Genomic DNA, 22,291 nt, shown 5'->3' with positions numbered 1-22,291 from the left:
AGATTCCATTTATAATAAATGTAATAATAATTATATGTGTAATTATTAAGCAATTATTCAACTTATTACATTTTTATTTAATCATATAAGTATAATTGTGTGTCTAACAACATCAAAATACCAGAAAACAGCATAAAAAATGTAAACAAATAGACACAGCATAAATACATTTTGTAACATACTGTAGGATTCCATATTAATGCAGTGATACTGAATAATTCATGAGTCTTAGTATTACAGTTTGAGTGAGCTGTAACCATGACCTCACATTGAATGTGTTCTTTTTTTTTATTTAGTAGGAGCTAAGGCTCTTGATGCAAATATCATTTTTACCCCCTTATTGACCTTGTACCCTGTTTCATACATTATGAATGTGGGTTTTATTTTTACATGAGCTTTTATGCAAGTGTTTTAACCTTTACAGTGCTGAAATGATGTCTTGTATCAAAAGTATTTTATTATTTTATACTATATACAATACAAATCAAATTGTTATGGCCCCAGGTTGTCTATATGGGTATGTTGAATAGACAAAGAAATTCTTGTATGCATACAATATGTACAAGTGAAGGTGACATCTAAAGGGATCTTTCATTCCAAAATCATTCTGTGACCATCAACTGTTTTTGTCCATACAATGGAAGTCCTAGTTACCTAGTTAGATGAGTCACCTATCCTTCTAACACAGGGACAGAGACACATGGAAAAATGGTGTCAAAGACACCTTCTTACCTGAACTGAACTAGAAAAAAAAAGAAAAAGAACCTACTTTGTGTGTCCATACAACCAAAAATTCATACACTACCAGTCAAAAGTTTTTGAACTGTAAGATTTTTCTGCTCACCAAGCCTGCATTTATTTCATCCAAAGTACAGCAAAAACAGTACAGTTTTGAAATATTTTAACTGTTTTCTATTTGAATATATTTTAAAATGTAATTTATTTCTTTGATCAAAGCTACATTTTCAGCATCATTACTCCAGTCTTCAGTGTCACATGATCCTTTAGATTCTTTGATGAATAGAAAGATCCAAATATCAGCATTTATCTGAAATAAAAAGCTTTTGTAACATTATACACTATACCATATATATATATATATGTATGTATATATATATATATATATATATATATATATATATATATATATATGTATATATATATTTTTTTTTTGGAAAGAAATGATATAAATTAATACTTTTATTTATCAAGGACGCTTTAAATTGATCAAGAGTTATGATAAAGACATTTATAATATTACAAAAGATTTCTATTTCAGATAAATGCTGTTCTTCTGAACTTTCTATTCATCAGATAAACCTTAAAAACTGTTTTCAACATAATAATAAATATTTTTTTAAGCAGCAAATCGGAATATTAGAATGATTTCTGAAGGTTCACGTGACTGGAGTAATAATGCTAAAAATTCAGCTTTGAAATCACAGGAATAAATTACATTTTAAAATATTTGCAAATAAAACCAGTTATTTTAAATAAAAAAAATATTTCAACATTTGACTGTTTTTGCTGTACTTTGAATCAAATAAATGCAGGCTTGGTGAGCAGAAAAGACTTCTTTAAAAAATGTCACATGAAATGAACTGGAATTGCACTGAATGTACAAAACTGTTGCTTTACCTTTTAATTTAGTTTTAAACACCATGGCCGAGATATTTGTTATACGTAGACCACACACATAAGAATTTTCCGTTTCGCAGTGAGAATCTTTTATGACTGCCTATGTTCAAAATGAGATGTAACCATTATAAAATGTTAAAATAAGTCATTATTTATTGTATTATTTATTTATTTAATAACCAAAAATGTGTAGGTAGGCTTAAAATGATAAATCATTAAATATATGGTGCAAAATAAAGTAAATAAAGTCATCTGGCTTCATAAAGAACTTTTAAAGCTTTAAAATCCTTGAAGGGATAGTTGAGCCAAAAATGAAAATTCTTTTAATAATTACTCACCCTCACGTCGTGCCAAACCCATAAGACCTTCGTTCATCACCAGAACACAAATTAAGATATTTTTGCTTTCTGACCAAGAAACTGTTGAATAAAGTCATTATTTTGTTTTCTTTGCACACACAAAGTATTTCCGTAGCTTCATAAAGTTACAGTTAAACCACTAATGTCACATGGACTATTTTAAGGATGTCCTTACAACCTTTCTGGGCCTTGAACATAGTAGCTGCAATTCATCTGTTGCATTGCTGTCTATGCAGGGTCAGAAAGCTCTCGGATTTCATCTTCATTTGTGTTCTAAAGATGGACGAAGGTCTTACGGGTTTGGAACGACATGAGAGTCTTCACACTAAAAAATGAAAATGAAAAATGGTTCTTTGAAAAAAATCTGTTCACTGAAAGGTATACTTTGAGGAACCAAAAGTGGCTCTTCTACAGCACTGCTGTGAAAACACCCTTTTTGAACTTTTATTTTTAAGAGTATGGATCTGATATGTAAAGAAATTTCATAAATCCACTAAAAATCACCAGGATTTACTACAAAAATCGAAAATGTATTAGCAAAAGCGAAGCTAGAGATAAAATAAAATCAACCATTTGGTTTGTTTAATGCAAATCATCCATGAGAACATCTTACTTATGTGGGAAAACAGTGATTACTTGAGTAGTTACAGGCAACATTTATCATTGGACACCAGTTTACCCAAACAAACCTGTTAGCAATTACGTTTACAAAATGCAGATGCGCAGTGAAGAGAGTGACCGAGAACTGCTTACATTACCAGTTCAATGGGAACAACAATGATATGCTAATTTTGGTGGCAACAGTTAAAAGTTGTGAACACAAGTAGGTGTGTTCGCTCGGCCACAAAGAGTTGTAATGTCCTTTCAGCGTTAATTTCAAGAGTGTTCCAATGAATAGGCCACTACTTTTATGTTATGTTTATGATTTGATTCTTGTAGATGCTAAAATCGCAAACTGTCATGGCATAAAATAAATAATACTAATAATCAAAACTCATAATAAAAAAGTGATTATTCAGTTAGGAGAAATAATAAAATTAATAGATTTAAATAGAATTATACCTACTTTAAAATTAAAGTGTATACTCTATTGTGCTCCTTTAATTTTTTCTCATTTTTAAGATTGTTGAAATGCTACATTTGCCAGAATTTCTTTATTTAGGGTGTTTCTTATCCAGACATCCCAACTTCCCTTCTAAATTGTATGTTTTTTCTTAACTTTTCTTAATTAATTAGAAATTTATATTTTTTATCTGAGAGTAGATTTAGGTGTGTTTACCTAAACTGATTATTATCAAAATTATAGATTTTTCTTTTATGCCAAAAATCATTAGGATATTAATTAAAGATCATATTCCATGAAGATATTTTGTAAATTTCCTACCATAAATATACAAAAACGTAATTTTTTAATTAGTGCATTGCTAAGAACTTCATTTGAACAACTTTAAAAGCAATTTTCTCTTTCTTTTTGCACCCTCAGATTCCAGATTTGCGAATAGTTAGTATCTCAAATAGCCAAATATTGTAATATCCTAACAAACTATATCAGTGGAAATCTTATTTATTTAGCTTTCAGATTATGTATAAACCTCAATTTAACAAAATTGACCCTTACGACTGGTTTTGTGGTCATATTTCCATATTTTACTTCAGAAACAATCAATTTATATATTTATTTATTTATTTTTCTTTTATGCCAAAAATCATTAGGATATTAAGTAAAGATCATGTTCCATGAAGATATTTTGCAACTTTCCTACCGTAAATATATAAAAACTTCATTTTTAACTTTAAAGGCGATTTTCTCTTTCTTTTTGCACCCTCAGATTCCAGATTTTCAAATAGTTAGTATCTCAAATAGCCAAATATTGTAATATCCTAACAAACTATATCAGTGGAAATCTTATTTATTTAGCTCTCAGATTATGTATAAACCTCAATTTAACAAATTTGACCCTTATGACTGGTTTTGTGGTCACATTTCAGTATTTTACTTAAGAAACAATCAATTTATATATTTATTTATTCAAAAATCCAAAGTTAATAAGCTTCTAACTCACTTATTGTGACTTTTATTCAATTTTTCGATCACAAAAATATCAAAAATCAATAAAAGCAGAGATTAAAATCTAGTTGAAGGTCGATCAAGGCCTGAATATATTCCAAGACATGTTCAATTTTCTAACAAACACTTTTAGAAAGAAGTTTTTCGAGATTTAAAGTAGTTAAAAGTTTGTGTAATTAAAAAATCCCTTATAAATTAATTCAGATGTAGTCAAAATATAATTATAATATGATTTGGGAAAGATTTTCGTATAAAGTCTTTTTTATATTTTTTCATAAATTAAATCGCCGTCTTAGTCGCCAAGGGAAAGACTGGTTTGGCTTAAATGTGGATTTGGAATCGGTGCATTCGCAACGGTTTCGTTTGGGTGTGTGATATAAAAACGGCTCGTTAATTTCCTCACTTAGTGGCACGGGTTGTGGGGGGTCAGATGTAAAAGCACCAACCCGGCGACAACATCGGGTGCCACATTTTGGTGGTCTTGAACATCCATTGCACCTTTGCGCAACAGCCGCTTCTCCGCCGAGAGGTCCTCGCGGTGCACAAAGGCAGCTTCCGAGAGGGCAGCGTCACCGCGAGAGGCGAGAGAAACAACCCCGGACCGCGTCCGACCATCGTAACTCGAAAGCCAGCATTGTTTTTCCGAAAGGTAAGAACTCTGCGAACACATCTCGGCTGATTTCAAACGCGGGAGTTGCCCACTCGGGCCCGGAATCGTGCAGCGGACCAGTGTCGTTTCCTATCCTGCGCGAACGTGGTTGTTCTTAACAGAAAATGGCGTCACCGTTCGTGCTGGCTGTGCAACCGGGGAAAACGCACTTGTTCCGAGCGCTTAAATTAGAGCGAGAGTTGATTCGGACTCGCCACGACCGCCCGCAGAGGTAGAGCAAGTCCACGGGCCTACTTGGGAGCGAATATGGCACTTAATAACAAAACACCGAAGCGGAGAGGACGCGTAAAGGCGGAAGGGTCACCAGACCTGTGCGCCAAAGCGGCTTCGGGAAGATGGCACAGCGCCGCAAAGCGCAGCACTTTATCATTCGGACGTGCCCCATAATCGCGCAAATCCGCTCGAATGTGCTCGCTTTGTGACTCTGCGAGGACGCGATTTCATATTTTGCTGGGTTTGGGTTCGGGGAACACTGCAAGTTAGTGGCAACGTCGTCTTTTGTATCAGGCTCTCGCCTCAGCCCGCCTTTACGCCGCACTCACTCCCTGGTAAGCATCAGTCCCTCTTATGCCGCTTTAAAGCTCCATTCTGCACATGGGCTCTCCTTCTCCATCAAGTTAATCTGGCCCATTGTGGTCCGCAATAGAGGAGATTTGGCCTGACAATGTAACCGTGTAAAAGAGATTTACAGAATAATGGAGCGATGCAAATTGCTTCACGAAAACGCTAAATAGCCTGAATATCCGCAAAAACCCGGCGATATAACCTGGGCTTACATTTTAAAACAGTTTGGCTAAATGAACTGTGTATGCGCCACGACGTGTCTAAATTGCGCATAGGGGACAACGCTTTTCCATCAGGTTTTAGAACCACATAAATAGCCACGAATAGCGCGAACGCACAGTTTTCGCCGTTATCCCAGCGATAGCCTAGGATACAGTCTCTCTTTCGTGGTCAGATGCCTGTTTTTAGCAACTGTGGACTTGGTGATGCTTGTGCTGCCAATGGCTTCGCGCGTTCCCGCACACATGCATCCACAATCTTCCATCTAAGTCAGTCAAACGTGTGAACTCGTGTTAAAAGGTGTATGCTTGGCATCCAGACGTTCCAGTTGGATATATTCGCTTCAATTTGGAGAGTGTCAGTGTTGGATTTGGGTGTCAACTTTTTTACATTGCTCTCTCACATTTGGCCCCTTGTGGTCCCAGTGTGTTTCGATGGGGACTCGCGAAAGAAAGCGAGTGTGTTTTTAAACAAGTTATGTAGCCTACATTTCTTTTGTACTTTAAAAGTGTGAGTTCATTGCTTAACTGTGTATAAATGGATGTATGTATAAACGCGTGATATATAATCATGATGTTTTTGTTTTGGTAAGTGTGCTTGCGTGACCACGCAATTCTAAACAACCCTAGGATCTAGATTTTAAGCACCTCGCTGTTTAAAACATAATTTAATAATGATTTGAATAGCTAAAACGTGCTTAATCCAAAAGCTCTAGGAGCTTACAGATCGTGTGTCTATTATTTTAAATTATTATTTTTCCGGTCACGTGGCCAAATGTGATGCTTTTGGGTGGTGATGGTCATTTCAAGACGTTCGGTTGTTATGCGTGGACTCGCAGTCAGATATCACGCTTTAGCGTTATTGGTAACGTTAAATCTTCAATTGTTATGAAGTTTGCCAAGTACTTGTTTAGGCACGAGTCCACACGGATAGTAAGATGAACCCGCGACTTATTGATTTGCCAAACACAATACGACTCGCATCGAACTCATTTCCCTGCAAGCATCAGAATCGCGGCATATAAAAACATGAAGGTGATATTATAAAGCACAATTATGTTCATTTATACGGTTAGCCACGGACACGTGCTCGTTCGAGAGCACCGCTTTCGACTTCCTGCCTGGCGAATGTTTTGGCCAGGACACTGGCGGTACAGTCAGGTGTATATGTCCTTCACAACCACAACACTGCATTTTATAGATTTCATTTGCGCTTTTATGAGCAAACAGGTTACGTTAATACCACGGCACACACCGAAGCACATCAGTGAATACCTTTTACCATGGTAACAACAGTTTCCGCCCAAATACCACAGTCACTAGCTCCAGCAGCTACTTACGACTATAAAGAGATCGTTGACAAGAAAAGTCAACCGCTTGTCACACCACAATACAATTTAAAAGATAAAAAACGACAAAAGTGAAGATTTTAAAAGAAATGAAATATTAATATGAAATGTATACATATGTTAAACTACAATCTGTTCAGTTATACGTCAAATAAGTTCATGTTATTCGTTGCTATTATGATTTTTGTGTTAACTGGTGTTTATAATTCGTTTTTGAGGCACAGTTTTAGTGACTTTGTTAATCATGTTACCACAGTTTTACTGTCGTAACATTATAAATATCATAGTATGGTGCTTTTTGTGAATGCGATGGCTGCTAATGATGATTATTTGGATATTTCCACTCTGATATGTGCATAGTTGTCTGATTTTTGCTATTCAATGGAATTCAATGTGTTTTACATTTGATACTTTACATTTAGACTAATTTGATTAACATTTAAAGTTCATTGAATGATCTTGTGGGGTTTTAAAGGGATAGTTCACTCAAAAATGAAAATCCTGTAATTAATTACTCACCCTCATGTCGTTCCAATCAATAATTAAGACACAAATTAAGATATTTTGGATGTGGTACTTTCCATAATGGTGCTAGGGTGACACGAAGGAGAAGAATTGTTGAATAAAGTCGTTATTTTTGCTTTCTTTGCGCACTTAAAGTATTGTTGAAGCTTTGGAAAATTAGGGTTGAAACACTTTTGTCACATGGACTGTTTTACTGATGTCCGTGCTGTGTTTCTGAACATGGTAGGGCCCTTGGCTCTCAGATTTCATCCAAAATATCTTAATTTGTGTTGGGAGTTTTTCATACTTTTTAAGGGATTAGTTCACTGCCAGAACAAAAATGTACCGATAATTTACTCACCCCCATGTCATCCAAGATGTTCCTGTCTTACTTTCTTCAGTCGTAATGAAATTATGTTTCTTGAGGAAAACATTTCAGAAATGTTCTCCATATAGTGGACTTCAATGGTGCCCATGAGTTTGAACTTCCAAAATGCAGTTTAAATGCAGCTTCAATGGGCTTTAAATGATCCCAGCCATAGAAGACGGGTCTTATCTAGTGAAACAGTCTGTTTGTTTGTTTTTGTTTATTTCAAATTTTATACTTTTTAACCTCAATGCTCATCTTGTCTTGGTCTGCCTGTTTTGTCAAAAAACTCCCATCTCATTTTCTTTCTCAAAAAATGTAACTAATCATTTTGCCAGATAAAACCCTTCTTCCTCGGTTGGGATTGTTTACATCACATTTGGGATCGTTTGAAGCCGCATTTAAACTGCATTTTGGAAGTTCAAACTCGGAGCACCATAGAAGTCCATTATATGGAGAAAATTCCTAAAATGTTTTCAGCAAGAAAAAAAACAATTTCTTCACAACTGCTGAAAGAAATACATGAACATCTTGGATGACAAGGGGGTGAGTACATTATCTGTAAATTTTTGTTCTGAAAGTTAACTAATCTTTTAAATTCAAAGTTCATGTCAACTTGATTTTGTAAAAGGCTTTAAAGGGATAGTTCACCAAAAAATCTTTAGAACACAAATTAAGATATTTTGGATGTGGTACTTTCCATAATGGCGCAAGGGTGCGTTTTTGTGCCTTGAGCGTTGTAGTCACATTGCTGTCTATGCAGGATCAGAAAGCTCTCGGATTTCATCCGAAATATCTCAGCTTGGGTTTTAAAGATGAACAAAGGTATACAGGTTTGGAACGACAAGAGGGTGAGTAATTAATGACAGAATTTTCATTTTTGGGTGAACTGTCCCTTTAAGTCCAATATATCAGGATGCAATCTCATTTCAGTTTGTCCTGTTGTCAGGCATTCTCTTTTCCATTACGTCTAGGCAATTATGATGTTGGTTTGATGCATGACAGACATTTCCATAATTCATATTGCCATATTGTTTTGTCCTTTTTAGCACATAGCCGTTATGCCTCATCTTGACATTTATTTCCTTGGTAAATGTGCAGTGAAAGGTCTTCATCATCGCACGATCATCACAGCGACAGTAATGTCTGTTTGTCTTTGTCAGTACCTGCATAAACGACCAGCGTCAACCTACTACAAGCAAATATTTTCAATCCTGTCTATACAATTTTGGAATTTCAATTTGTGCTACTGGAGAACTTGTTGCCATTTCGGGAGGCATTCCTCCATCAAAAGCATTGAGGAGAAACAGCTCCGCTGATTAACTTTGTGATTTGTCTTTTAAGTTCATAAAAGAGGCCTCAGAGATGGAGGCTGCTAACAGCGAAGATCAGGGAAGCCGGACTAGTGACAAATGCTGCCAGACTGAGACACTTCAGGCCTGCTGTTGCCAAACAACAGAAACCCCTCAAGAGCCTTGTGGCAAAAATCCAGGTAGGAACTCGGCACCTTAAAGTCAACATGAAATCAAAACTGACCCTGTTTCCGTTTTAAATACACATTCCTAGTCTTATTGAGCACCATTTGTCAGTGCAAGTCAATCCAAAGTGGAAAGAAACATCTTTCCTTTTAGTCTGACGTTACAAATCGGTCAGATTTTTGGTATATAAAGGAGAAGTTCACTTCCAGAAAAAAAAGAGATAATTTACTCACCCCATTGTCATCCAAGATGTTCATGTCTTTCTTCAGTTGTAAAGAAATAGTTTTTTTGAGGAAAACATTTCAGGATTTCTCTCCATATAGTGGACTTCTATGGTGCCCATGAGTTTGAACTTCCAAAATGCATCATAAATGGAGCTTCAAAGGGCTCTAAACGATCAGTTATTTTCTAAAAAATTTTACAATTTATATAATTTTTACCCTCAAATGCTTGTCTTGTCTAGCTCTGTGTGAACAATGTGTATTTCGGTTCAAGACAGTTAGGGCATGTTGAGAAACTTCCATCTCATTCTCTCTTCCAACTTCAAAATCGCCCTACAGCGCTGTTTTACCGTTTTTTGTAAAGGGTGTTTGATCTTTTTTGTATGTACACTTTGTAAACACAGGATGATTTTGTTGGAGTTGGAGGAGAAAATGAGATGGGAGTTTTTCGACATACCCTAACTGTCTTGAACTAAAAAAAAAAACAGAGTACATGCAGAGCTAGACAAGACAAGCATTTGAGGTTAAAAAGTAAAATTTGTCAATTTTTTTTAGAAAATAAACAATCGTTTTGCTAGATAAGACCCTTCTTCCTTGTCTGGGATTGTTTAGAGCCCTTTGAAGCTGCATTTAAACTGCATTTTAGAAGTTTAAACTCGGGGGCACCATAGAAGTCCATTATATGGAGAGAAATCCTGAAATATTTTCCTCAAAAACCATAATTCTTTACAACTGAAGAAAGAAAGACATGAACATCTTGGTTGACAAGCGGGTGAGTAAATTATCTGTAAATTTTTGTTCTGGAAGTGAACTTCCAGAACAAAAGTACAAATATAGTTTGGATGTATTTTCTTGATAATCCGATGCTGTGTTATCTCTTATATCTGTAAATAATCAGAGGTAGTTGCTCCACATGCATTGTGAAATCAAGATTTATGCCTTCCCTACACATTTATTGCAGAGATCTATCAGTGTAGTTCGATTTAAATGCAATGTCTTGTGGCGACTTGGTTGTTAATGTTGGACAATCACATTCCAATGTGTTTACCACATATTTCCATAATTATCAATGCTGGAATAAGATTTCTAGCTCAGCGGGTTGTTATTTGTGTTCTACAGTGCTGCTAATTTCAGTGACCTGGAGTTGTTTGTCTTTATAGTAATTTATGGCCATAAATAAAGACAAGCTGTTCTTAAGCGGAGGGTCACATATACTGGCTGATAGTGAGACACAGACCAGATAGACATTGAATCTTTCTTATTGAAAAAATCAGGATGGTATTTTAATGCAGAAAGATTTGTTTGAGCAGCATTGTATTGTTTTAGCTTGGAAAATATTTAATACACAATTACCCCTTTTATTATTCAGCCTGGATGAGTAGAGTTGTTGATAAATGGCTATTTGTCTAGAAGTTTAACATTTTCTTTAATTTAAACTTACATTTCCGTTCTCTAGTTATGTCTAAGTAATGTACAGTTAAGGTCAAAAGTTTATGTACACCTTAGAGACTCTGCAAAATGTTAATTATTTTACCAAAATAAGAGGAATTATGCAAAATGCATGTTATTGACCTGAATAAGATATTTTACATGAAAGACATTAACATATAGTCCACAAGAGACTTATAAAAATTATAAAAATGACTACGCTCAAAAGTTTACACTTTATGCTTAATACTCTGTTATTACCTGAATGATCCACAGCTGTTTTTTTTGCTTAGTGATAGTTGTTTAATGAGTCCCTTGTTTGTCCTGAACAGTTAAGCTGCCCGCTGTTCTTCAGAAAAATCCTTCAGGTCTCACAAATTCTTTGGTTTTTCAGCATTTTTGTGTATTTGAACCTTTCCAACAATGACTGTATGATTTTGAGATCCATCTTTTCACATTGAGGACAACTGAGGGACTCATATGCAACTATTACAGAAGGTTTAAATGCTCACTGATGCTTCAGAAGGAAACACAATGCATTAAGAGCCGGGGGTGTAAACTTTTGAACAGAACGAATATGTGTACATTTTTCTTATTTTGGCAAAATATCATATTTTTTCATTTAGTACTGACCTTCAGAAGCTTTAGAAGATACTTACATGTTTAACAAGACAAAATAACTTAAATTTACCCTGGTCTTTAAATTCAAAAAGTTTTCACCCCCGGTGTTTAATGCTCTAAAATAAAACAAGTTGTGAATCTTTCAGGTAACAACACAGTATTAAGAATCAAGTGTATGTAAACTTTTAAACAGGGTCATTTTTATTAATTAAACTATTATTTTCTCTTGTGGACTATATGTAAATGTCTTTTATCTTCAGGTATTTTCAGGTATGATTCTTGGTAAAATAAAAGTCATGACTGCATTTCTCCATCCAAGTTCACACACACACACACACACAAACACAAACACAGAAGGGCACTTCATTCATGGTATTGAAGGTGGAAAGAGCGCTGTTTATTCACAGTCCCCACCTACAATTCCTGCCGGTGTGGGAATCGAACCGGCAACCTTTGGGTTACAAGCCCAACTCGCTCACCATTAGGCCATGGCTGTCCCCATAATTAACATTTTGAAGATCCTGCAAGGTGTATGTAAACTTTTGATCTGAACTGTATTTTAGTAGAATTTCCTCACTAATGCACTGAGAAATGCGGAAGGTATTTAAATATTTAAATGTAAAGATTTAAATTTGGGGAAAAATTATACAGTCGTGGCCAAAAGTTTTGAGAATGACACAAATATTAGTTTTCACAAAGTTTGCTGCTAAACTGCTTTTAGATCTTTGTTTCAGTTGTTTCTGTGATGTACTGAAATATAATTACAAGCACTTCATACGTTTCAAAGGCTTTTATCGATCATTACATGACTTATGCAAAGAGTCAGTATTTGCAGTGTTGGCCCTTCTTTTTCAGGACCTCTGCAATTCGACTGGGCATGCTCTCAATCAACTTCTGGGCCAAATCCTGACTGATAGCAACCCATTCTTTCATAATCACTTCTTGGAGTTTGTCAGAATTAGTGGGTTTTTGTTTGTCCACCCGCCTCTTGAGGATTGACCACAAGTTCTCAATGGGATTAAGATCTGGGGAGTTTCCAGGCCATGGACCCAAAATTTCAACGTTTTGTCCCCGAGCCACTTAGTTATCACTTTTGCCTTATGGCACGGTGCTCCATCGTGCTGGAAAATGCATTGTTCTTCACCAAACTGTTGTTGGATTGTTGGAAGAAGTTGCTGTTGGAGGGTGTTTTGGTACCATTCTTTATTCATGGTTGTGTTTTTGGGCAAAATTGTGAGTGAGCCCACTCCCTTGGATGAGAAGCAACCCCACACATGAATGGTCTCAGGATGCTTTACTGTTGGCATGACACAGGACTGATGGTAACGTTCACCTTTTCTTCTCCGGACAAGCCTTTTTCCAGATGCCCCAAACAATCGGAAAGAGGCTTCATCGGAGAATATAACTTTGCCCCAGTCCTCAGCAGTCCATTCGCCATACTTTTTGCAGAAGATCAATCTGTCCCTGATGTTTTTTTTGGAGAGAAGTGGCTTCTTTGCTGCCCTTCTTGACACCAGGCCATCTTCCAAAAGTCTTGGCCTCACTGTGCGTGCAGATGCGCTCACACCTGCCTGCTGCCATTCCTGAGCAAGCTCTACACTGGTGGCACTCCGATCCCGCAGCTGAATCCTCTTTAGGAGACGATCCTGGCACTTGCTGGACTTTCTTGGACGCCCTGAAGCCTTAACAAGAATTGAACCTCTTTCCTTGAAGTTCTTGATGATCCTATAAATTGTTGATTTAGGTGCAATCTTAGTAGCCACAATATCCTTGCCTGTGAAGCCATTTTTATGCAACGCAATGATGGCTGCACACGTTTCTTTGCAGGTCACCATGGTTAACAATGGAAGAACAATGATTTCAAGCATCACCCTCCTTTTAACATGTCAAGTCTGCCATTCTAACCCAATCAGCCTGACATAATGATCTCCAGCCTTGTGCTCGTCAACATTCTCACCTGAGTTAACAAGACGATTACTGAAATGATCTCAGCAGGTCCTTTAATGACAGCAATGAAATGCAGTGGAAAGTTTTTTTCGGGATTAAGTTCATTTTCATGGCAAAGAAGGACTATGCAATTCATCTGATCACTCTTCATAACATTCTGGAGTATATGCAAATTATAAATACTATTATAAAAACTTAAGCAGCAACTTTTCCAATTTCCAATATTTATGTAATTCTCAAAATGTTTCGCCACGACTGTACATAAGGTGTACTTTCAGACACCTGGTGTCAGATGAGAAGGTGTAACTTACACATCCTCAGAAGTCCCCTTAGATTAAACGGTTTTACCAGGTGACTCTCAGTTGGTAGATGTCCATGGAAAGAAAATAACAGAAGGTTGAGATCACTACTGTCAGTGTACTACAGAGTTGCCTTAAGGAGCAATGATAGAGTCATGCAGGTGTCCAAAAGAATGATAGAGTGTTGCAAACCAAAAGATGGTTGTGTCTGTGGGGAAATCGAGCTACTACTTTATTTTTCTTGGCCTCACTTCCCTCCAGTCTTTGGACACGTCTCTGATAACTAAACACTGAGTAGTTTCATCTAGACAACGATTAAAATTTTATTTGAAAGCCTTGAGGCAAGAATGCCATACATAGATTCATTGCTGTTACGTTCTAGTGATGAATGCATTATTTAATTCATTATAATAAAAATAAAGAAACTTGACTTAAAGATTTTCAGTTTTCTTCAAGATTCTACTGTGCTCACATAATATTCTACTTTTTCTTGTACATTTGCACTATCATATTTAAAATGCAATTATTCAAGAATTTAGTTAATTCCTATAGTTATTATCCAGGGTCTTTATGTGTGTAATCCATCCTGCTGTCATGCACTAAAGTTGATATCATGTGTAGGTAAGTAAAAAGTAGAGTTACATGTGGCTTTAATTCAAATGTAAATGAAAGATACAAACACATCCAGGTTGGAATTGTGAAGTTTGTGCGGTGTGAATCTTCTTTTTGTTTGACCAGCTGTCATGGGGTTTCATCTCCCACTTTTACCCTTTGGCCCAGAGGTCTTCAAACTCAACCCTGGAGGGCCGGTGTCCAGCAGAGTTTAGCTCCAACCCTAAATAAACACACCTAAACCAGCTAATTAGGGTCTTACTAGACATGCTAGAAACTTTTAGGCAGGTGTGTTGAGGTAAGTTGGAGCTAAACTCTGGAATGTAAACAGAAGATATATGTGAAAAACTGTTTTATTAAAGCATAATCTAAAATGTTGCTTTCTGTTTTAGTTCATGCGGTTGAGCCTGGTGATCCACCCCTGCTTCAGCAGCAGCTCCAGACCTCCAAGTCAGGAATTCATCAAATTATTGAGTGTTTTCGCTCAGGTACTTCAATCCCAGAACCTTGATCATTCAGCAAATACATTAAATGTAGACTTCTTTTATTCGCCAGGTATGACATTTAGCCAGGGTCAAGGTGTTTTCTGTTTTTATTGAAAGACCCAAAGTTGAAAAATATGATAAGTGAGATTTTGCATCAATGAGATTCCTCCCAGTACACTTTTCATACATAAAAATATGTTTGTTTAATGCCTAATAATAATTGCTTGTTTTCAATTTTGCAGGTACAGCTCAACTCAAACACATGCTGCTGAAGGAGGTTGACACCATATTTGAGTGCAAAATCTGTCGAAGTCTGTTCCGTGGTCTACCAAATCTGGTCACTCACAAGGAGCACTACTGCTTTTCCCGACAACCTCAGTCAGATGGTTTGTACATCCACCTAAGATATAGATGACAATTCTGTCTTTGCTTACCTTGATGTTGTTTGAAGCCTACAAGAACACAAAAGGAAGATATTTTAAAGAATGTTTTAACTGTTCAAAGGCATTTGTGGTCTAGAAACACATTGGACCATATTGGCCTCCACTGTTTGGACAAAAAAACTGTGACATTTTTCAAAGTACATTCTTCTTGTGTTCCACAGAAGAAAAAAGTAGAACACTCAAGTAACTGCTTCGCAATGGCCTAGTAACTTTTTAGTAATACCCTAGAAACCACCCACAACACCATAGCTTTGTGACGGCGGGTTTTGCATGGACAAGCCCCACTCACATTTTCTGTAGATCAAATCTGCACTCAGTTGGGCCCACAAATGTAATCATGCTAATATTTTGTGATGCTATTACTTTATACAGAGCCTTCACAAGGTGGCCAGAGTCAAGCTATCAAAGAACTTCTTCATGCCATCTATCCACAGAAAGACCAAGAAAAACATGTCATTCAGCTGGAGGCCATTGAGACCAACCCAAATGCAGTGTTCCAACAAGTGGCAGAAGTGGAAATTCAGGACATGTCGGAAAACCCACCTCCTACACCCCAGACTCTGATCCCACTACCTGAGAAGAAAAATCGCCGCAAATCTATTTTGGCACCCAAAAAGGTCCCACAGTCAGATTTTGATGACGAGATGGAAACTGAACCGGAAGAACCACCTGCTAAAGAAGGTCAGAGCTGTGAAGAGCAAATAAAAATTGAGCCGGTAGAAGGGGAGGAAGAAGAAGAAGAGAGTGCTGCATCTGAGGTAAAGGAGATGAGGATTTCTTGCTGCCTTTGCGGAAAGGACTTCAGCTCCAGGCGTAGCGTCCGACGCCATTGCCGGAAGATGCATTGGCAAAGGATGGAGGAGTTACGCAAATTTACAGAGACACGAACAGTGCCTACAAGCCTGCTGTCTATGGTGAAGGACAAGCACCCTATTGAACCACCACCGTCTCCTGGGAAGAGTTGCCCAGTATGCAAAAAGTCCTTTGCCACCAAGGCCAATGTTCGTCGCCACTTTGACGAAGTCCATCGTGGTTTAAAGCGGGATTTAATCACACCAGAAATTGCCACAAGACCAGGCCAGCCTCTTCTACTTGACACTCGTCCTCCTTCTCCAGCAAAACCACCAAGCTCTCCTCTGAAGCAAGAGAAGACACAGTACAACCTGACGAATTGTCGCTGCAAGCTGTGCAAACGCAAATACAGCTCCCAGCTAATGCTTAGGCGGCACATGCGAATCGTTCACAAGATGCCCATTCTAGAAAACAGCTCTCAGAAGGCCAAATCGAAGCATGAGAGAAGAGATAAGGTTTTTACAAAGAAAGAGTCTCTCTCAAGTGCTTCAGACGATGATGGAAACCACGGTGTGAGTTTTGACTTCAAGAGGATCTACTGCTGGTTGTGTAAACGTCAGTTCAGTACCAGTCAGAATCTGGGCAAGCACATTGCCGAGCTGCACACTGATGGAAACGACAGCATCTACATCAAGTTTTACCGATGCCCCATCTGCAGATACGAGTCACGCCGGAAACGCGACGTCATTCGCCACATCACAGTGGTGCACAAGAAGTCATCACGCTACCTGGCGAAGGTTATGCCTGCCTTGGAGAACCAGGCAGTTAAGAAACCAGCTGATGCAGTCTTGAACAGCGGAAGCAAGAAAACAAACTCAAAAGAAGAGGGTAACGGGAAGCTTAAAACTCAAGACCCACCAGATTCTCCTAAAAGTTGTCAACAAGATCCTCTTGCATCTTCCAAAGCAAAGAAACAAGAATCCCCTACATCTCCAAACACTCGAAAGCATTCCGCTCTAACGTCCCTTAACACAGGCAAACTCGAGTCTCCACTTACACCAAATAGACAAGACAAGAACCTTCCAGCGTCCAAGAACCCGCATGTCACTCGCAGTCATAACGTTATCAAGGGGGCACCCATCACCAGAAGCCAGGAGACCTGCACGGAGGTTAGAGTAACGAAAAACTTTTCCCTTCACGCATGCGATATGTGTGGCCGGGCGTTTGCCAAAAAGGTCTACCTTGAGACGCACAGGCGGAGACACAGGACTGCCATCGCAAGTGGGGACAAATTACAAGGAAGAAGCACTCGATCAAAGGCCCTCATTTGGTAGGTTGCTCCTCTGTTATGCCATTCAAAAAGCATCTTAAGATAATTAGCGTTGCTTACTAAGGCGAGCCTTAAAACCTTAATCCATGGATCTCCAACCCTGCTCCTGGAGAGCTACCGCCCTGCAGACTTCAGTTCCAACCCTGCTCCAACATAACTGACTGTAATTATCAAGTAACACCTTGATTATCTGGTTCAGGTGTGTTTGATTGGGGTTGAAGCTGAAATATGCAGGATGGTAGCTCTCCAGGAGCAGGGTTGGAGACCCCTTCACCCTTAAGCGTTGAACTTTTGGTTGTAACTTGTCCTACTCTGTTTGCATTATGGAGGTTAATAGTACCCCACACTATGTTTTGTTTTGAGGTAAGATGTCTTACTAATTTTCCAGCAGTTAGACTTGTCATAGGAGAAAAAAGGCGGGAAAAAATCCTTTAGACCAGGGGTGCCCAAACACAGTCCTGGAGGGCTGGTGTCCTGCAGAGTTTAGCTCCAACTTGTCTCAACACACCTGACTGGAAGTTTCAAGTATGCCTAGTAAGACCTTGATTATCTCTTTCAGTTGTGATTAATTGGGGTTGGAGCTAAACTCTGCAGGACAACGGCCCTCCAGGATCGAGTTTTGACACCCCCACTTTAGACTTACATTGACAAAGGGTCCTGAGTCATATTCAGGGACCAGAGTATTATAAAGGGCTTTTGCACCACAGGAACCTTTTCATAGTTCCTAGAACGATTGACAGAAGTTCCCGCTTTTTGCTGTGTCAAACATATTTAGTTCTAGGAAGTCCGTTTGGAGGAACTACATTAGCTCCTACTTCAGAGTAGGGTCTAAAACAGTTCTATAGGAACTACTAGTGAAGTAATTGTATGCTGATTGGCATTTTTAAAAAGCGTGTAAAAATATTTACTCCATGAACATGGAAAACAGTGATGATAATGGCATTAAGCTACCTGTTGTTTGCAGCGTTGTGTTCTTTTCTCGGCCTCAGTGATATGTAATACTGCAAGTTGTCCTAGGGGTTTAGTCAGATTTTCATGCTCTTTTAATCATGTAAATTGTGCGTTTGCATTCCATCTCTGTTATCAGAAAACCCACAACAGACAACAAAAACAGCTTAGATCAAAGCAAAACCAGGAATATGGCCTGAAGGGGAAATTGGTTCTTTAGGAACAACCATACTGGGTAGTTCCTAGAACTGAGTTACTAAAACTATGTGGTGTGAAAGCGCCTATAGAGACTTGCAGCTGGAGTTATTTGACTTTGGGCCAGTAGTTAACCACCTAGCAAATCCTCAGTAAGCGCCCAGGACACCCTAAAAATTACAAAACAACAACCTGGTAACCACCCAGAACACCTTAGCACTGGGGCGTACAATCCCACTTTTGGAGAGCCAGTTTAGCCCCGACACACTTGCCTGGAAGTTCCTAAAAATCCTGAATACCTTGATCAGATGGTTCAGGTGAGTTTAATTAGCATTGGAGCTAAACTCTACAGGATAGATGCAAGTTTTGCACTGGGAAGCACCACTAACATTATCTCCCGAAAATGTAAAAATCTCATTCAAAATGCTGTTTGTAACAAGTTACAGAGCACCACAGCCTGTAAATAACACTGTATAATACTCCGTAAATATTTTATCCAGCCATCTTAAGTACTCCTAAGAAAGCACTGCTTAGTGTTCCAAAAATAGTGATCTTAGACTGTTGAATTAGATGAAAGACTTGCCTAGACTATGTCTATGAAGGTACAGTCCCTTATAATTGGATGCAAGGTTTCAAACCGATGTGAGCTTTAATGCCTTAATATGCTTGCAGCATTCCTCCCGACTATAATGGATAAGATGCTCTACAGAATCAAACATTCAGCCGTTTCACAAGATTGTGTTTCCAAGACTGTGCAGGACATAGCGTTTGTCTTTATTAAAGGGCCTTTTTTAGGCAAGTATCACAATAACCATTCCTCATAATAGTTGGAGGTTTGTTTTAAAGCCTCTTTAAATCCGAGTTTAGCTCAAACCCTGATCAAACTCACCTACCTGTAATTTTCTAGTAACTCCGAAGACCTTTATTAGCTTGCTCATGTGACATTGATTATGGTTAAAGCCATAAGGGAAGAGGTGCCCAAACTTGGTCCTGGAGGTTGGTTCAGGTGTGTCTAATTGGAGTTGGAGCTAAACTCTATAGTACATCGGCCCTCTAGGACCGAGTTTGGGCACCCCAGCCATAAGGTATGGCATTGCCATCCAAGGGGAGTGAGTGGGATATCCCCCTGTGATCACGTTCATTCTTGATCCGCCCTAAGGTCCTGGAGAAGGTCCCCACTCAATTGAAACTGCGTTCCTGGATCATGGGCGACGATCACCAGGGTATGGCAGGAGAGGCTAGGGCAGGGGTGACCTAACTCAGTCCTGGAGAGTCAGTGACCTGCAGAGTTTAGCTTTAACCCCTAAATTAGACACACCTGAACCAGCTAATCAAGCTCTTACTAGGAATACTAGAAACTTGCTGGCAGGTCTGTCGAGGCAAGTTGGAGCTAAACTCTGCAGGACACCGGTCCTCCAGGACCGAATTTGGGCACCCCTGGGTCAGGGAATGCCGACTGGTTGGAGCTAAATTCTGCAGTGCTGAATACCTCGATCAGATGTGCCAAGGTTGCATTTGAGGAACTCTGTTTTAAATCAAAGTATTAAGACTAAGTTTGGCCAGTAAGCAACCACCCAGAATCACCCTAGCATTGTTGCGGCATGGGCAAGCAGTACTGACATTTTCTTCAGCAAATACTGATACAGATTTTGGTTATGTTTCATTTCTTAAACTTTTAAGTGGTTTCTAGAGATCGAAATTAGGCACATTTGGTTTTTCAATTATTCTTTGTGTTACCCAAGCCAGTGTTGCCGCAGCGCTTATTTTTCTCGTAACATGCACAGCCAAAGTCTCTAAGGTCACTGTAATAGGAATTACTCTAATTTAAATTCATGGGTACAGATAGTATCTGAGAGGGATTCCCCATCGTCTGCTTTCTGTAATAGATATGTAGATGCGGTGAACTTTTACACGTTTCGGCCTGACCTTTTAAACTCCTGGCGGCCTCCAGTGGTTTTGCCCACAGAATAGTGATGCTTGAGATATTTTGCAAATGCCCATTCCCTTAAAGTGACAGTTAATGTATTCGCTCATACTCTTGTAATTCCAAACCTGGAATCTCTATAAAGGGAAATTTTTAAAGAATGTAGTAGAAAATGAAGTCATGCAGGTTTTGAACATGATGTCAGAACATTTATTCATAAGGAAACTAACTCTAACATCTTCAAACCTATAGAAATCATTGCTGTAATTGACTACAGTATGTTGTTGTATATTTGATGAATGACATGTTTGATTCTCTCTCACGTTTTCTTTCTGTCTCTCCATTTAGACTGTTTTTCTCTGAATACGTAGCACATTTGCACTGGATTCCATGGATGGGTTTATCTCCATGCGAAAGACGAGAAAGGGATATGGACAGACTTGTGGGTAGAAAACAGAGGATAACCTTTGCCTAAAGGGGTTGAATGAGTCAAAAAACCGAAGTGCACCAAAAGCTTTTTACACTGGAGGGCGCTGTTGTAAAAGAAATGCTATCCACCCTCCAAAAGAAGATTGATCTTTGAACAAGTTTGACTGATTACTGGTGTTAACAAAGTAAACCAACTCTCGAAATGAATTTTGATTAATTTGTAAACGGATTATACCACTATTTTTTGTATTTTCTCCGACAGTTTCCAAATACACAAAGAATGTTTCATAAATGGACAATGGACAGACATAGGAGGTTTCTCTGTATATGTACAGCATGTCTAACTAATGTTAAATATTCATAAGTAGGTAAGTTAATGTAACTCGCTTCATATGCTGCCATGTGATCACCTCTCTAATCAACTATGGATTGAAATGCTGCTAATTTGTTAGAAATGTTAGAAATGTACTTATATTTCTTCTACCCTTTAAGTCGAAGCCTACATATATTAAGCTGCTCAGGATGTGTCTTAATTGAGAGCCCAGTTTTTTTTTCTTTTCTTTTTTTTAACAGCTTAAACTTTGTGTTCATCGTTAACGAAAAGTTGCAACCGTGACTAAAATGAAATAGAATACTACTGTATTTTAGTTTGGTAGCCTACTAATAACTAAAGCTAATGAGAAAATACTTTCAAGTTTTAGTAGATGGCTCTCATCGTTGCTTTCAAGTATAAATAGTTATAACGAAGCTTTTGAGCAAGTAAATTGCAAGTACAGTTTCTTTTAGTTGGGGTGCATGCAGAATGCCTTGATTAAACCCTTTGTTTATGTGTACAATAGGGCTTTATCTAAACGCCAAAACCTAGATCCATTCTGATGGTTCGCACTCCTTTTTATTTGCAAAATCCTGGTATATCCTTGCTTGCAGTAGGATTTTTTGTTCAAATAAAAATAATAAACACATTCATTGTCAACTTTTCTTGGATATTATCTATCCACACACACACACACACACACACACACACACACACACACTGGTTTACATGTTTTATGGGGACATTCCATAGGCGTAATGGTTTTTATACTGTACAAACCGTATTTTCTATCGCCCTAACCCTACCCTACACCTAAACCTAGCCCTCACAGGAGATTGTGCAAACTTTTACTTCCTCAAAAAAACTCATTGTGCATGATTTATAAGCCTGTTTCCTCATGGGGACCTGAGAAATGTCCCCACAAGGTCAAAATTTACTGGTATTCCTATCCTTGTGGGGACATTTGGTCCCCACAACGTGATGAATACCAGGTACACACACACACACACACACACACACACACACACACACACACACACACACACACACACACACACAATAGATTAACATTCCTATTCCTAAAAGTTT

General features: G+C 38.2%; 1 protein-coding gene across 2 annotated transcripts; it reads left to right on the top strand.

Moving 5' to 3' along the window:
• Positions 1-4,434: 4,434 nt before the first annotated feature.
• On the top strand, positions 4,435-21,862 carry znf800a (zinc finger protein 800a). Of its 2 annotated transcripts, XM_073831882.1 has the most exons (6): positions 4,435-4,714; positions 9,082-9,229; positions 14,736-14,831; positions 15,071-15,214; positions 15,644-17,393; positions 20,809-21,862. In XM_073831882.1, coding segments are annotated over exons 2-6 (2,118 nt in total). In that variant the 5' UTR covers positions 4,435-4,714; positions 9,082-9,102; the 3' UTR covers positions 20,810-21,862. The 2 variants fall into 2 exon arrangements, with proteins under 2 accessions (XP_073687983.1, XP_073687982.1); XM_073831881.1 differs by lacking the exon at positions 20,809-21,862 and having other exon boundaries at positions 15,644-17,397.
• Positions 21,863-22,291: the final 429 nt, after the last annotated feature.

This window comes from Garra rufa, chromosome 25, assembly GCF_049309525.1.
Source record: "Garra rufa chromosome 25, GarRuf1.0, whole genome shotgun sequence".
Lineage (NCBI taxonomy): Eukaryota > Metazoa > Chordata > Actinopteri > Cypriniformes > Cyprinidae > Garra > Garra rufa.
The sequence above is the reverse complement of the archived record's forward strand: the minus strand, read 5'-3'. Positions and strand labels throughout refer to the sequence as shown.